The sequence below is a fragment of the Molossus molossus genome, unplaced genomic scaffold (genome assembly GCF_014108415.1).
Source record: "Molossus molossus isolate mMolMol1 unplaced genomic scaffold, mMolMol1.p scaffold_m16_p_10, whole genome shotgun sequence".
NCBI lineage: Eukaryota > Metazoa > Chordata > Mammalia > Chiroptera > Molossidae > Molossus > Molossus molossus.
The window spans coordinates 76,798,902-76,813,032 of record NW_023425345.1 but is presented as its reverse complement, the minus strand read 5'-3'; the positions used below and the strand labels follow the sequence as shown (position 1 = coordinate 76,813,032).

Sequence of the window (14,131 nt, the reverse complement as noted above, 5' to 3'; positions counted from 1 at the left end):
CATTAAGGCTTCTGTAGAAGAAAGCAATTCAGTTTCCCCCAAAGCAATTTATTTCTGCATCACCTGATGGTCATAGCTGGGAAGTTTATTCATGTGTCTAACCTCAATGCCTCATGCTCCAATTGAAATTATTTTCTTCTTTGTGGCATTAGGAAAAAATAGAAAACAGCTGGCCTGCATCCTCCTAAACAAGAATATTTGAAGAGAAGAGATTTAGTCTCTGCTGGGCCACAATCTTTTTCACTCCCTCCATTCCATTTATTTTCTCTGCGCAGCTATGCCCAGGCTAAGTTTCTGGTCTTTTTTGGCTCCAGCAATTGGACACCCCCTGACAGAACCTACTGCAGTTTTCCATCCCAGAGGTTCACAGAATAAGAGATCAAAGAGGAAGCCCCACTTCCTGTCTCCCATAGAGCCACGCCCAACCCTTGGTTTCTGCCAATTCCTGGCCCCAGAGCTCCTTCTTTCATCCTGTTTTCTATCCCCTTGCAGTTAGAAATTCTTGGAGAGATATGACACGGTGGCCCCCCTTTTTGAAGAGCCACTTCATGGAAGTAGCAAGAGTGAGCAAGTGATGAGAGACCTCGCCAATCACCGCCCTGTCTCACAGGCACACACATCTCCTACCCACATTCTGAAGGCTAATCACTTCCTCAGTCAGTGTGCCCAGAGTGCTGTGTTTAGAACTTGTTCACCTCACGTTTTCCATTTGATTTATACTATAATTATATGCCTGTATCTCCCAGCACCAGACAGTGAACAACGTGAGGGCGAAGAACCACCTAATTCACCTCTGTCACTACCTACAGTGCCTAGCATGGGGAATAACACACAGCAGACATCAATAAATGTTTGTTGAATTGAGAAAGGGAAAAGAAGGACCGCACAATGGTCAAACTCAAGACTCAATCTTTCATTAAGCCATCCCGTTTCAGTAAAGGAAAAAAGAGTAGGAAGAGTCTCTCTCTTCCCCAACACATTCCATCCCTCAATCTCAGAACCACTCCTGCCCCAAGCACAGTTTGGCCTCTATCAAGTTGAGTGTGTATATGTGTGTGTACATGTATGCACACCCACACGTGCATATTGGGGTGAGATTTTTTAAGCTTCTATCACTCCTCTGAACCAGAATTTGAATCACCATCTCGGGGGAAAAGCAACAAATTCTGAGGACACTCATGTTATTGCATGGGCATCTTGGGGTAGATCTCCAAAACAAGATTCATTCATTGCTTGCACATTTGTCCTGAACACATACTTTGTGCCAGGTATGGGGTTGCATACTGGGGAAAGGAAGATAAGAGACCCACTTCTTGCCTTCAAGGCACTAATGCAGTGCAACCTGAGATTGAGGGATGGAATGTGTTGAGGAAGAAAGAGACTCTTCCTACTCTTTTTTCCCTTACTGAAACAGGATGGCTCAATGAAAGACTGAGTCTTGAGTTTGACCATTGTGCGGTCCTTCTTTTCCCTTTCTCAATTCAACAAATATTTATTGATGCCTGCCTTAATCTTGGCTGCATATCCACAGTACACAGAGAATAGATACCAGGTTGCACTTCAGATCTCCCAAATCAAAATCTCTTAAGTGGAGCTAAGATTCTTGTCTTTTTTGTTTGTTTGTTTCTTTTCTTTTTTTTTTTAGAGATAGAAACATTGATGAGAGAGAGAAACATAATTGGCTGCCTCCTGCATGCCCCCCCCCCCCCCCCCCGGGGATCAAGCCTGAAACCCAGGCATGTGCCCTGACTGGGAACTGAACTGGGACCTCTCAGTCTATAAGATGATCCTCAGTCCACTGAGCCACACCAGCCAAGTGACACTTGTCTTCTTTTTAAACTTCCACAGGTGAATTGATTCACAGGCAGGGTTGTAAGCCACTGATCTCTAGATCAGAGCTGTCCAATAGAACTTTCTGCAATGATGGAATGTTCCCTATCTGTGCCATCCAATCAGTAGCCACTAGCCACAGGTGGCTATTGAGCACCTGAAATATGGCTAAATGACTGAGGAATTGAACTTTTTATTTTACTTATTTTAATCAATTTAAACAGCTACATGTGGCTAGTGCCTACTATATTGGACTATAAAACTCTAGATTATTCCAAAACACTTCAACTTGGTTTTAAAATACATTTGTAACAGCTGAAGTATCCATTCCCTTCAGCTCAGGAGAAAGCTATGAGCTTCCCTTCCCTAGGGACATTCTTTTTTTAAATCCTCATCCAAGGGTATGCTTTTTTGTTTTGTTTTTTGTTTGTTTTTTAGAGAGAGCAAGAGAGAAACAATGATGTGAGAGAGACTTGTTGATTGGTTGCCTCCCACAGGAGCCTCAACCGGGGCTTGGATCCAACCTGCAACCCAAGTACACGCCTTTGACCGGGAATCAAACTCATGATGCTTCAGTGTGTGGGCTGATGTTCTAACCGTTGAGCTACCAGCCAGGGCAGGACACTTATTTATACTGAAGAAACTGCTCTAGAATGAATTGGGGGAAGGGGCAAGTCTGGTGGATTAAGTCCTGTCAGTTAGCTAGGCTCCCTCACCAGCCTCAACACCCCTAGACTGAAGAAAAGCACTCCTGAGTACTCTCGTTTGTTAGACTGATATTTGTGGGAGATAGAAAAAGCAATGACATGACTTTAGGTACCTATTATGGACTGAATTGTGCCCTCCCTCCGGTCATATGTTGAAGCCCTAATCTCCAATGGGACTATGTTTGGAGTTAGGGCCTTTAAAGAGGTAATTAAAGTTAAGTGCGGTTGGTTATAGGGTGGAACCCTAATCCAATATGAGAGGTGTCCTTATAGGAAGAGAGTTACAGCCCTGGCCGGTTTGGCTCAGCAATTAGAGCGTTGGCCCACAGACCAGAGAGTCCTGGGTTCGGTTCCCATTAAGGGCACGTGCCTCGGTTGCAGTTTGTCCCTGGCCCGGTTGGGGTTGTACAAGTGGCAGCCACTCGATGTGTCTCTCTCACATAGATGTTTCTCTCTCTCTCTCTCTTCCTCCCTCTCTTCCTCTCACTCTATCTGAAGATGAATGCAAAAGAGCTACCAGGGAGGTGCACACACAAAACAGGTCACAGGAGGACACGGAGCAGGTGGCCATTCACAAGCCAAGAGAGAAGCCTCAGGAGAAACCAAACCTACAGATATCTGCATTTGGGACATCCAGCCTCCAGAACCATGAGAAAATAAATCTGTTGTTTAAGCCACCCAGTCTGGTATTTTTGTTATGGCAGTAGACTAATACAGTGCCCTTGGGAAAAGGCTTTGCTGGGATCCTAATCAGCCTCTCCTTGACAAGATGCACTCCAAGGATAGTGACTGCCATCTGTAGGTTTCCACGTATTGTTGGGTGTTTTCTGTGCATCTCACTTCCCCAACTGGACTTTAAATTCTCTGATTAGCCCTAGCCAGTTTGCTCAATGGTTGGAGCATCAGCCTGCAGAACAGAGGTTGCAGGGTTGATTCTCAGTCAAGGACATGTACTTCAGTTGCAGGTTCAATCCTCGGCCTTGGCCAGGACCCTGAGGGAGGCAATCAATTGATGTTTCTCTCTCACATCTATGTTCCTTGCCCTCTCTCTCCCTCCCTCCTGCTTTATCTGAAAATCAATGGGAAAATATCCTGGGGTGGGGACTAAAAAAAAACAAAAATTAAATTCTCTAATATTAATCTAGCATTGAAGACCCTTCATAAGCTGTCCCCAACTTTCCTCTCCAGCTTTTCCTCCCAACTGGGTCAAGTCAATGCTAATCTACTTGCCACCCCTTGAACATAACAATGCTCTTCTCTAAGCTCTCCAAAACTTTCCCACTAAGGTCACCTGAAATGCCACCTCCTCCAAAGAGCTTTCCCTGACTGCCTCAGCTAAATACGTATGGGAACTATCTTTATGAAGTTAGTCCAGTGCTCTGCAACTTGGGTAAATGACTACTTACCACTAGAGCACTGACAGCAGAGAGGAAAAGACATCTAAGGCATGTGAGGGTGCAAAACTAATCCAGTTCTGATGCTAACTACCTACCTGGAGTTATCCCATACTCTCTCTACAGGTTTAAGGACAAAGTCCCCAATAAGACTGCCCTCATTTCAGATGCCAGCTGCAAGTTCAGGGGTCCCAAGCCACCTATGCTTCTAGCTGGTTACAAATTCAAGGGTTCCCACGACTCCCTCAGGTTCAATAATTTGCTAGAATGACTGACAGAACTCAGTAAAGCCCTCTACTTACAACTGGTTTATTATAAAGGATACCAATCAAGACCAGCCAAATGAGCAGATATATAAGGCAAGATCTGAGAAGATCCCAAACACACCTTCCATGCCCTTTCCCCAGTATCGACACACCACCCACCCAACACATCCATGGGTCCACCAACCAGGAAGCTCACCAAAGTCTCTGTCCTGAGTTTTTATTAGGGTTTTATTATGCAGCCACAATTGATTGAAATCATTGACCACATGGTTGAACTCAATCTCTAGCCCCCACTCCCACCCCCAGGCTGATATCACCTGGCTCAAAGCCCCAACCCTCTAATCACATGGTTGGTCTTCCTGGTCACTCTCATCCTGAGTCAAACTTCATCATAAACTCAGGTGTGGTGTGAGGGATCCACCATGAGTAATAAAGAAATTCCTATCACTTGGGAAATTCCAAGGATTTAGAGGCTCCCTCCAAAGAACCAAGGACAAAGACCAGTCAAATTCTTTATTATACAATGTGGGGTGGGGAGAATGGGGGAGACTCAGACTCTTATACTAAAAATCTTAATCTTGAAAGCTGGAAATGACCTGTTGCAGGAGAATTCATATGTTCCTCATTAAGGTGATCTCAAGACCTTCTCTGCTCCCAACTTGATGCACTTTACCAACCCTTACCAAATGGGCACACCAACCAGCCATGCAAGCAAGAGACATACAAAATGAGTTAGCTGGAGATACCAGGCTCCCATCCACCCATCACCTCTCCCCAGAGTGCCCAGAATAGCAGACAAGCCACTGGGCAGGCTCCTCACAGAGACCTTGCTGCTTTGCTAAGACAATTGGAGATCTGTTTACATCATCCCCCAACTACCTAAGAGAAACCTTTGCGAACAGTGAAGAGGTAAGAGGGGGAAATCTAAACCACCACCTTCCACACCTGACATTCAGGAGGGGGAAAAAAACACCAACACAAAAGGATTTAGGAACTTTTAATGCTTAGACTAAAAAAATCACAGGCTGGGTTTTTCATAGTCATTGATCCATCTCTGGCAGGGCAAGTCTGCCCTCACCTAGGTCACAGGTGGAGGCCGAGACATCTCCCCCACTCACCCAACTGCTCAGCAAGGCCTTTAAGTGGAAGGGCTTCCCTTGTAGTGCAGTGACTCCCCAACCCAGAGGCAAGAAAAGAGGTGTAATGAACACCCATGTGCCAGGCACCATACAAGGCACTTTAAGTAGTATCTCAGTTAATCCCCACACCAACCCATGAGGTGGGGATCTCCATTCTACAGATGAGGATCCTGAGGCTTGGAAAGGTTAACTGACATGCCCAAAGTCATAAAGTTCACAAGTCTCAAAAGGTCTTCAAGACTTCCCACTCTGCCACACTGAATTCTTTCTCTCTCTGATCCAGCCTCAGTCTTCCATAAGTTCATTCTTAATACCCATTTCCCATGCTTTGTCCAGTCCTTGTGAGGAAAGGGGTCGGCTGAAGGACACTTCTATGAGACTGGGTAGGAGTCCTGGCAGGATCTTCTCTCTAGAACAGCAAACATGACCTTGGAGGTCACTCTCAGCTGAATAGAGGCTCCCAAAGAAACAGTGAAATAAGCAGTTTGCAGGTGCTGCTTCTCTGTGGAGTTAGGTACCACAGGACCAAAGAGGCAATCCTCAAAGAAAGGAGAAAACAGGAATCAGGAGGGCAAGCCGGAGTAGTGTCAAAAGTGCCATGGCAGGTCCCAGCAACCAGGCAGCTGAGGAGGACCTTGTTGCTCCAGTCCAAGAGGCGTGTAGTCATCTGCTTGCCCAAGAACTTGGGGGCCTTGAATGTGTCTCAGCCAAACCCCAGGCATTCATTTCATTAGCAGTGGCAGTAGCCCCAGCTCATTCAGTCTCTCTTTGGCCAGTGGCTCCCAGCCCCTGTTAGCCTGTGGGCTCCGAGGCGAGGGGTGCAGGAGCCCCACCACCTGGACCTCAGGCATCAGGCCAGCCAGAGCCCGCCGCGCCCGCTGCTCTGCCAGCCGCCCCACTCCTACTACCCATTGCACCCCCAGCAGCTGCACCTGCCGGCAGAGAGACACATCACAGAGCCCAAGAAGCTGTTCTCGCTGCTTGGCAGGCAACTCAGCAGGAGTGAGGTTGCGCCCACTGGGAGCCAGGAACAGCAGAGGACACAGATTGTGGACAAAACAGTGACGGAAGAAGACCTCTGGCTGCCCACAGAGGTTCCGGAAAAAGCCCCAGAACCGGGCACCGCTCACTTCTGACTGTGGGCACTCCAGTCCCAGCACTGGTCGCTTAGGATGCTCTTGGGGAGGGGTCAGCACACGGCCCCCAATTCCCAACCAGTCCCGGACTACACTCACTTCCCCAAAGGGTACCTATGGAGAAGGAGAGAGACATGAGGACTTCAAACTGGAGAACTGACACCTGATCTCTGGACCAACTGACCCCTTTTCATTCTCCATGAGAATCTAGCCTGAACACCCACACACACACACACACACACACCCACACACCCTGCCACCTTCACCCAAAGGCCTGAGACAAGGATTCCTGGCCTTGTGGTTTGATCCTGTCCCTCTTTCTCCAATTTTTCATTGTAGTCTGTGGTCCAAAAGAATCTATTTGTTTGCCCCCACTAGTCTGTGGGACTATGTACAGGGAGTACACAGGGATATCTGGCCCTTCATAGGGTGTAATGAGTATTACTGAGGACAAACCGATGGTCTGAGACAGAAAGGCCACCACAGTTAAGGGAGGCACAAGGAAAGGGCTGACCATTGCTCTCTGGGTGCCCTCTCAGCCCCAAGCCTCAGGCTGTCATTTCCATCGATCATCATTGATCACCTTTCATCCCCCCGTTGGGGTCAATAAAAGCGATTGAGCCTCCTGCCCTGAAGCCTCTTTCCCTCCCCCACCTGTCAAGGGGCAGTCACTCATCTTGAGGTCTGAAAGATAAGCAGACAGGCCCTGGAGCCTGGCTGTTCTGAATCTCTCCTCAGCAAAGAAACAGAACGCAGGTTGCCTGAATATCCTGCATCGATTCCATACCTACCCGTCAACCGATCTCTCCTGAGGACCCAGTAGTCCTGGTCCCTCTCCTGATCCCAACCACATTCTAGGGAGAGAGGAGATCCGGCAAGGTAAGGATGAGGCTGGCGGAAGGAAGGGCTCTCAGAGGCAATTAGTGGACAACTCACAGGGGAAACGGAACTACCATTAATGTCCTTGGTTAACTATGGGTAGCGAGGCCAGGAGAATGTCTGAGACCCACAGGAGCCAGTCTGCGTATTGGGAGGGGATAGGAGTCCTGCACACCCACACAAGTGCACAGCCATGCACATGCTTCTCCACAGCACAAGCAGCCAAGCATCCATATTGGAGCCTCCCACTCCACCCACCAAGGGCAGCCAAGCCCTTTACCCCAGTCTGGGCCATGCCAAAGGGTCCTGGGTTCATGCCCAGGAAGAGCACTTCTTTGGGGCCCTGGCAGTAGCGAGTCACGTAGCTGCGATGTGGCTCCCACGCATACTCCACAGGATTGTAGATAATGCCCACGGGCTCAGAAAACTCCAACTGGCTCAGCTCAGCATTGAGCCGAAGCTCCTCCTCCAGGAAGCCCTCAGCCAAGCTTTGAGGGCAGGGCTGGGACTCCACCAGAGCAGCTGCAGGCTCATGGAGGGGTCCCAGGGGGAAAGCCTGGGGCACAGCCATGTCACCGTCACCTGGAAAGATATGAACAGAGGCCCCCTCAGCCCTACAGTGGGAGGGATCTAGGTTGACCAGGGCCCCCCTACATTGTCCTAGGCTCAGAAGAGACTGTATGAGTCATCCCCCAACCTCCAAGCAAGACTGAGCTCATCTCAGTTCTTGGTAATGAAAGGACCCCTTCTCTCCCTGCTTTAAGTATCCTTCCTCTCCATTCACCACCTGGTGAGAAGAACCCATAACCAATCACCCCCCATTCCAAACCTCCTTTCTATCAGGCATAGCTCTTGAGTCACTAGTTCCTAGACCATGCCAAGCTTTGGTAAGTTTCCAATAAATATTTACTGGTGGCAAAATTGCAGCACCTTTAATGTCACCTTTAATAAAACAAGCCCAGCCCAGCCGGTGTGGCTCAGTGGTTGAGCAATGACCCATGCACCAAAAAGTTGCCAGTTGGATTCCTGGTCAGGGCACATGCCCAGGTTGTGGGCCCAATCCCCAGTAAGGGGCATGCAGGAGGTGGCCAATCCATGTTCTTTCTCATTAATGTTTCTATCTCTCTCTCTCTCTTCTTTCCTCTGTCTCTAAAATCAATAAAAAATTTAAAAAAATAAAATAAAAATAAATAAAACAAGCCCAGCCAGGATGAGTTGTGTCCTTGAAATCAATGTGCTGAAGAATGAGATGCAGGTGCAAAGCCACAGCTCAGAGACTGATTACACAGGGCTAATTACAAATAGCTTCCAGGTGGTTAGTGCTCTCTGCCACATACACCTCACTGATACTTGTAACAACCCCTTGAGATGGATATTATTGCTCCCATGTTACAGGTGAGAAGACTGAGGCTTAGCAAGATCAACAACTTGCCCAGGGTTATGCAGTTAGCAAGTCATGAAGCTGGGATTTGAAACAAAACTATCTGACTCAAGGCTGGACACTCAATCACCCAAACCATCTTGCCTAAAGCTTAGATGGTTTAATCAGCCACCCTGCTTATTCTACAACTTGCCCAGCCCAGTCCAGCTTCTTGCCCACATTCAATAATCCTTAGTGCAGACTGGGATGACTACCAGACTCAGAAGACTCTTACAAGCTATGTAACCATGGCCAGTCTCTGACTTCCTCATCCAAATACTAAAAATAATAATAACCTGCCCAGCCGGTGTGGCTCAGTTGGTTGAACATCATTGGATACACCAAGAGGTCACCAATTCAATTCCCAGTCAGGGCACATGCCTGGGTTTCAGGCTTGACCCCCAGTAGGGGGCGTGCAGGAAGCACACAAAAGTTCTGTCATTGATGTTTCTATCTCTCCATCTCCCTTCCCCTCTCTCTAAAAAAATCAATAATATTAAAATTAATAATAATAAACACAATATCAACTTAATATTGATATGAGTGATTTCACTTATATGTGTAATCTAAAAAACAAAATAAATGCCCTGGCCGGTTTGGCTCAGTGGTTGGAACATCAGCCTGAGGACCAGAGTCCCGGGTTCGGTTCCTGCTAGGGGCACGTACCAAAAAAATAAATAAATACAATAAAATAAAAACAAAATAAATGAACAAGCAGCACAGAAATAGACTCATAAACACAGAGAACATTTTGATGGTTGCCAGATGGGAGGAGTGTTGGGGGAATGGTAAAAAAGATGAAGGGATTAAGTACAAATTGGTAGTCATGGGGATATAAAGTACAGCATAGGGAATATAGTCAATAATATTGTAATAACTGTGTAGGGTGTCAGATGGGTACTAGATTTATTGGGGTGATCACTTCATAAGTTATATAAATGTCTAATCACTGGGTTATACACCTGAAACTAATATAATATTGTATGTCAACTATAATTAGAAAATAAAAAATTATTTAAAAACAATATTAATATAAGAGATATAATGAGATGTTATGTGTAAGGGGGGAGAGAGAAAAGGGAGGAAGAAGCGAAAGAGAGGGAAGAAAGGGGGAAAGAAGCAGAGGGAGTACTCAAGCAAGCTTTGTAACCTGTAAAGACCATTTCTTCCCAAATTTTTTCTAAACACTCCCATGCAAACCCAGTATTTCCACATTTCTTTCTTTTTTTTTTTTATCCTCACCTAAGGATATTCTTGCATTTTTTTCATATAGAGCAGGAGGGAGAGAGAAACATCGACGTGAGAGAGACACATGGAGTGGTTGCCACCCACACAACCCCAACTGGGGCCAGGGACAAACTGCAACTGAGGTACTTGCCCTGAGCGGGAACCGACTCCGGGACTCTCCGGTCCACGGGCCAACGCTCTAATCTCTGAGCCAAACCAGCCAGGGCCAAACCCAGTATTTCAACCTGGCCATACCACTCACACTTTCAAAATGCCTTTCCTACCCCAACTCTGAAAATTTTGCAAATGCCATTTATACAAACACTCCCCTACTCTCCACACATCCAGATTATACCCATCCTTTAAGATGCAACTCAAGCCCTGGCTGGTATGGTTCAGCGGTAAGAGCATCATCCACGGACCAAAGAGTCCCAGGTTCGATTCTGGCCAAGGGCATTTACCTCGGTTGCAGTTCATCCCAAGCCCCGGTTGGGGTTGTGCAGGTGGCAACCAGTCGATGTGTCTTTCTCACATCAATGTCTCTGTCTCTGTCTCTCTCGCTCCCCCTCCCTCAGCTCTATCTGAAAATTAATGTAAAAAATATCCTCCAGCCCAGCCGGTGTGGCTTAGTGGTTGAGTGTCGACCCATGCACCAAGAGTTCACTGGTTCGATTCCTGGACAGGGCACACTCCCAGGTTGTGGGCTGAATCCCCAGTGCCGGGCATGCAGGAGGCAGCCAATCAATGTTCTCTCTCATAGGTGTTTCTCTCTCTCCCTCTCCTTTCCTATCTAAAATCAATAAAGAAAAAAAAAATTTTTTTTAATCCTCCAGTGAGAACTAAAAAAAAAGAAAAAGATGCAACTCAAATACCCCTTTGGTAAAGCCCTCCCTCAGCACACTGCAGCATGTGCCATAGCTTCCCAGCCCCACCCCCATATGAGTAGGTCTGGCACATGGCCTGGGAATCTGTAAGTTTAACAAGATTCTGGTGTTTCTGGTGGTTAATGAAGGCTGAGAACAACTGTGTGTCACCACAGTTAGTGGCTTCTTCATGAATTCATACCTTCCCCCACAACATACTTGAGATCAGAGCCTTCACTGTTCAATTTCCCTCTATATCTCCAAGGTCCTAGCTCTTATTAGGTAGTCAATAAACACCTGCTTAGTTCTAGCCATCCCTGTCTAAATTTACCTTCCAGCAAGGAGCCTTTCCACTTTCAAATCCAGATTCACTGAAGGCTCAGCTGCCCACATGTACTCTGCTGCCTTCCCAGGACATGTTTCCATCACGTCTGGACCTCCCATAGGGTAGACCATGGTTCTTGCTCTCTCTCAACCCCTTGCCCAGGTTAAGAGTAACCCAGGGGAAGAAAAAAAAAGCAGCAGCCAGTTTGGCTCAGCGGTTAAAGCATCAGCCTGTGGTCCAGAGAGCCCGGGGTTTGGTTCCTGCTGGGGGCGCATGCCTCGGTTGGTTTGTCCCCGGTTGGCAACCTGGCTGCGGTGGCAGCCACTCGATGTGTCGCCACTTGATGTGTCCCTTTCACGTTGATGTTTTTCTCCCTCTCTCTCTCCCTCCCACTCTACCTGAACAAAAAATGGAAAATGTCCTTAGGTGAGGATAAAAAAAAAAAAGAGTAACCCAGATAGGAACTCAGGATTAACAAAACAGCTTAATCTATTAACCTGTTCTCTGACCCTAGCCTGGAGGAAAAGAGAGAGAAAAAAATCTGGAGTCAAACTTAGGAACTTCTTCCCCAGACTGGTCTCAGAAGTCTTTAACTGATATATCCAGGTGGCTACCCAGGGCCAACTGGGCTCATATACATGTTGGAAGGAAGCTGCGGAGCACTCAAATGTCTCAGGTGTTCTTGCTTTGCATCTCCCCATATAGCACCAACTTTAGTGGAGTGGCTGCTCCAGATGTGGGATCTCTTTTAAGCCTTATATTGGACCTGCCTTTCATCTTTAGAGACCTATGCTGGAGACAGCAAGGCTGGGGGTACACAACGTGACAAGGCCTTATCTTCAGTGTCACAGGTTTTCAAAGCCTGATCTGATAGCAAGAGCCACAGGCTGGGTGTCATTTGACTCAAATTCTAGTCCTGGTTTCAACTCTAAGAAGGTTCTCTTTTAGAGAGTCATTTAACTGTCCTATCTATGAAATGAAAATGAGAAATTTCACCCAACCTACCACCAGTACTTACCTCATTTATTTTTTTTCAGTACTTATGAGTCTCTTACATGATAGATACTGTAACAATCTGTCTCTTGGTGGGAAAGAAACCAAAAATAAAATGTAGGCCAGGCTCATAAACCACTAAGACCACTGATAAACAACTGTAATAGCTGTGGTTGGAGCTTCACTGTCCCAAACAAAATACTGTAAGAGACCAAAAGAGGAACTTGGAAGTACTATCTAAAGTCATCAAGAGCTAGAGACTTAAGAAACATAGATACTTTATAAATTATAGTGTCATATTACATTAAGTGCAGTGGAAGCGGAGGGTGATCCAGCGACAATTCTGGCCACGAAGGATTTCCGACAATAAACCCAGGAAGTGAAGAAGGAATTGAAGAGACTCTCCACTGCCCTGTCCATTATGGGCAATCCACAGGGTCAAACAGCAAATCCTTAAACCAATAATTATAATTAAAAATAAAAGAGCATGGACTCAAAAATACCACTTCATCCTTGCTCCTGGTTGCGAGGGTGCAGACGACCAAGGCTCCATAAGAAACCTCCGCGTCCGCCCACAGGTTCAGCCCGACAAGAGAGCCTCGTCCCCACAGGCCTCCGGGCCGTTTCCATGAGCTCCGCGCTCCCTGCGCCAAGATGAACCCCAAACAGTGCGAGGAGCCCCAAAACACAAACATTACGGCTACCAGCCTGCGGCCGACCCAGAACCCTGTTAACCCTAGCCTGCCCCCGGCGCCCCAGGTTCTCAGTCTCATACTTCCTCACCTGGTCCGGCTCCCCATTCGATTTCCGATTCCTTCTCCCCGCCCCCGCGCGGAGGACAGTGGGAATTGTAGTCTACTACGATTAAGGAAGGAGATTGGCCTAGCCCCGGCCACTTCCGCCGGAAATGCTCAAATCCTGGAAAAGCGTGCTAAATTAGCGCTAAACGTCGCTGGGGGTTGTAGTTTATTCTTTACTTCAGGGCTAAATCAAGAAGATTTGTAAAGACTTTGAAGATCCTGGGTTCTAGCCCTAAAGGGCATCATCCTTCCAAAACGCATCCACCACACTTTTCCCAAAGGGACTGCAAATCAAGGAGCTCCAACCATCCCCAACCTCTCAACTCACCTGAGCCAATTAGCAATGGCTAAAGACCATGTCTAGCCCTCCTGCTGCCTCAAGTATAAGAGACCTCTCCTTTGCAGCCCTCCAAGGACTGTATATAGAACATCCACAGAGGCACTTCTTTCATCTCTTCTAACAACTTAGTGATAGCTTTGAGTCTCTTTCAGCCCGTCTCCATGGCTTTACCATTTGATGTCTTCCCCTCTTCTGTCCTGCTATTTGCCCAGCCCTACAATCTCCCATCATTCCCAATCCCCCTCATTCAATACTATGTCCAGGACACCTCTCCTGACCCATCCTAGTTCCATGGATTGGTTCATTCCCTCCCACCTCCCCAACCCAATACCAATGTGCAAAGTTGTCCTACTCCTAGTTTCGTTCTTGTCCTCTGTCTGGGTCTGTTTCTGTGTCCTGCCTATAAGATTTTCATTAGACTGGAACCCCATGAAGTCAGTTATTTTCTAGATTCCTCCCACCCCCATCCCCTAAACACTTTAGCACAGCCATGACTAAGATCAGGGAGAAGCAAGATCTTCCTGCAGGTAATAAGGAAGGAGACCAATAAACCCCAGAACAGGAAGAAGTGAGAGGACAAGGATGCTACACCCTTCCCAAGCCTTCCCTGCTCTCTACCAACAGACAAAAATTTAATGGGTGCAGCAGGAGTTTCAGGAAACTGAGCAGTGACATTCAGATACCAAAGATGAGAAACTCCTCCCACCCTTGCAAGACTTTGGGAACTGAATTAACCATCCTCCTCACAAAGCCCATTACTTCCTGAGTTTTCATTTGTGTCAGAGTCTCTTCCTCTCTGTGTCTTTGCCTTT

The 14,131-nt window shown here is 47.1% G+C and overlaps 1 protein-coding gene across 3 annotated transcripts; it reads right to left on the bottom strand.

The window, feature by feature from the left end:
• Positions 1-4,704: 4,704 nt before the first annotated feature.
• Positions 4,705-12,990, bottom strand: SMUG1 (single-strand-selective monofunctional uracil-DNA glycosylase 1). Of its 3 annotated transcripts, none has more exons than XM_036252506.1 (3): positions 12,963-12,990; positions 7,632-7,933; positions 4,705-6,586 (listed from the first exon to the last, which is right to left on the bottom strand). In XM_036252506.1, exons 2-3 carry the CDS (start codon positions 7,920-7,922, stop codon positions 6,059-6,061), a joined length of 819 nt encoding a protein of 272 aa, XP_036108399.1. In that variant the 5' UTR covers positions 7,923-7,933; positions 12,963-12,990; the 3' UTR covers positions 4,705-6,058. The 3 variants fall into 3 exon arrangements, with proteins under 3 accessions (XP_036108399.1, XP_036108400.1, XP_036108401.1); XM_036252507.1 differs by lacking the exon at positions 12,963-12,990 and adding an exon at positions 12,483-12,903; XM_036252508.1 differs by lacking the exon at positions 12,963-12,990 and adding an exon at positions 12,205-12,250.
• Positions 12,991-14,131: the final 1,141 nt, after the last annotated feature.

Coding starts and splice junctions, on each gene's coding strand:
- SMUG1 (XM_036252506.1), bottom strand. CDS start 7,922: ATGGCTGTGCCCCAGGCTTTCCCCCTGGGACCCCTCCATGAGCCTGCA. Junction 6,587..7,631: donor TTGGCATGGCCCAGACTGGG/GTAAAGGGCTTG, acceptor CCTTCTCCATAG/GTACCCTTTGGGGAAGTGAG.